Here is a 2,926-nt window from a genome sequence, read left to right as displayed (position 1 = left end):
AAATAATTCAAGGTATGGGGTCAAAATTCAGGAGGTGTAATCCGGTGGTTCTTGGAGAATAGGTACAGGTTGACTGTCAATGAACAAATGCAACTGTTGAGGTCCTATACTGTTGAGGTCCTATACTGATAAAGAAGTAAAGGAAGCTATGAGGGGCATCAATGTGAATAAAAGTCCAGGACCAAACAGGTTTGAAAGTGATTTTTTCAAGAAAACTTGGGATATGGTAGGCTCAGATGTGACTGAGGCAGTATTAGAATTTCTTAGAAATGGGAAACTCCTCAAACAAATAAATACTACTACAATTACATTGATCCCAAAGGTTTCCAACCCTTTAAATGCTAGTCAGTTCAGGCCCATCTCATGCTGTAATATGGTATATAAGTGCATTTCAAAGATGTTATGCAAAAGGTTGAAGCAAGTACTACTACACCTAGTGAATGAATCACAGGTTGCATTGGTGCAAGGCAGATCTTTAGTCCATAATGTCCTCATATGCCATGACCTTTCGAGGCACTACCAAAGGAAGACTACTCCTAGGTAATTAATGAAGATATACCTAAAGAAGGCCTATAACATGGTTAGATGGGATTTCTTAGCAGAGATGATGCTAGGATTTGATTTTCCAAGCAACTTCACACAACTAGTTATGACATGTGTGACCACTACTACTTTTTCAGTCAAAGTAAATGGTACAGGGGATGGATATTTTGAAGGAAAGAGGGGCTTGCGTCAAGGGGAACCAATCTCACCATTATTATTTGTCATGGTCATGGAGTAACTTTCAAGAATTCTAAATAGGATTAGCCAACTACCAGACTTCAGATATCACCCAATGTGTAAAAGACAGAAGCTTACACATTTGGTTTTTGCGGATGATCTAATGATTTTCTGTAAAGCAAATGATAGCTCAGTGTAGAGGGTAATGGAAGCATTGCATCATTTTTCATAGGCATCTGGACTAGTGGCCAACATTGATAAATCACACATATTCATAGCAGAAGCTGATGAGGAGACAAAAGCAAGAAAAGTTCAAATGACTGGTTTCACCCTGGGAACCTTCCCTATAAGATACTTGGGCCTTCCCCTATCCCCCAAAAAATGGAATAAAATGGAGTGTCATCAATTGATTGTGAAGATCACAGAGAAAATTAGGGCCACTTCTACAAGACATCTATCCTATGTTGGGAAGTTGCAGGTAATAAACTCTATGCTATTCTCAGTTTATAATTTCTGGGGTGCAATATTTTTGTTGCCTTTATATGTATTGAATAAGGTAGATAGGAAGTGTGGGGAATTTTTATGGGGAAACTCAGAAGAGAAGAAGAAATTGTCTTTAGTAGCATGGGAGAAAATTTGCAAACCTAAGAAGCATGATGGTTTAAATGTAAAAGGATGTAAAGACTGGACTAAATCTTTTGTAGGTAATATGATATGGTTGATAATGGAAAAAGATGATAACCTATGGGTAAAATGGGTACATGCCTCTATATGAACAATGGAATGGATTTCTGGAATCACATATCTCAGGCTGATAGTAGTTGGTATTGGAAGAGGCTACACAAACTAAAGTTGTGTATGGTGTACTGGTATAGGAATGGAAGATATAGCCTGAATGCGAATGATAACTATTCAATCATGCAAGGATACTTAAAACTGATTGGGGACACACCAAAAATGAAAATTGCAGAGCTAGTGTGGAATAAAATCAGTCTACCAAAATATAGGTTCATCATGTGGTTGGCTGTAAACGTAGGCTATTGACAAAGGAAAAGATGTTGAATATGGGACAACAATGTGAAAATGCTATGTGTGTACTGTGTGATGGAGTGGGAATGGAGAGTGTTTTACATCTTTTTTCTAACTGTGTGTGGTCTACACAGCTATGGGAGATGTTAAACCAATAGAGTGGTACCAGACTTTAGCAGTAGGATGCTCTACAATCCTTAAGAAGAATACAGAGTAGGAGATGGAGTGTGATGAAGAAGAGCATTGTCGCAGCAGTATATGGAGCAGGCTTATACCAGATTTTTGCAGGCAAGGAACTAGAAGATTTTTAGGGACTCTATTGTACAGAGCAATATCAGAGTGCAACAAATCCAAAGTGTAATTAGAGAAAGAGTGGACATGATAAAGAACTCAAAACGAGCTAGGAAGGCTAGATACATAATACATAGGCTATGTAGCTAGTAACATATATTGGATGTCGTAGATGCGTTAATTTGTTTTTTATTTTTACTGAGGCTTTTTCCTGGAATCACTAGGTAAAGTGCTCTTCTTTGTAAATTTGAATTTGTTTGATGGATTGATAATACAATTTCACATTTATTACCAAAAAAAAAAAAAATCAAGGTAAAATTGCAGCAACAAAGTTTCTTGGTAATTTTCTAGCAAATAAAATCCCCATGTAAATACTCAAGAATAATTCCCAACTTAAATTATTGCCATAAAATCTCCAAGTTAATCCGTAGGTAATAAATTCTCCAGATAAATCCCCAAGGAATAATTCCCAACTAATATACAACAACAGAATTCCCAGGTAATTCCCTAGGTAATAACATCCCTAGGGAAATCCCCATGAAATAATCCCCATCTAAAATCGCAACCACAAATTCACAGGTAATTCCCTAGGTAATATAATCCCCATAAAATAATCCCCAACTAAATTGTAAAGTAACATTACCTGGGGAACTTCCTACGAAATCATAAAAAAATTGATTTTTTTTGTATTTTTATCATTTACCTGTGAAATTACCTACGAAAATAATATTTGGGGATTATTTTCGCGAATAAATCTCCAAGTAATATTTTCGTGCTACATGGCGCCAAATTTATTTGCGAATTTACCTGGGGAAATCGAATTAGCAGGTAAATATTCTAGAATCTAGGAATTATAAGATTTTCGCATGAAAATTTGCAGGAATTA

The 2,926-nt window shown here is 36.2% G+C and overlaps 1 protein-coding gene across 1 annotated transcript; it reads left to right on the top strand.

Annotated features, from left to right (window-relative positions):
- Positions 1 to 577: 577 nt before the first annotated feature.
- On the top strand, positions 578 to 1,966 carry LOC138890349 (uncharacterized). The gene is made up of 4 exons (XM_070173730.1): positions 578 to 769; positions 953 to 1,198; positions 1,277 to 1,424; positions 1,884 to 1,966. Exons 1-4 carry the CDS (start codon positions 578 to 580, stop codon positions 1,964 to 1,966), a joined length of 669 nt encoding a protein of 222 aa, XP_070029831.1.
- The last annotated feature ends 960 nt before the right edge of the window (positions 1,967 to 2,926 follow it).

Source organism: Nicotiana sylvestris, chromosome 4, assembly GCF_000393655.2.
Source record: "Nicotiana sylvestris chromosome 4, ASM39365v2, whole genome shotgun sequence".
In the NCBI taxonomy this organism is placed as follows: Eukaryota; Viridiplantae; Streptophyta; class Magnoliopsida; order Solanales; family Solanaceae; genus Nicotiana; species Nicotiana sylvestris.
The sequence above is the reverse complement of the archived record's forward strand: the minus strand, read 5'-3'. Positions and strand labels throughout refer to the sequence as shown.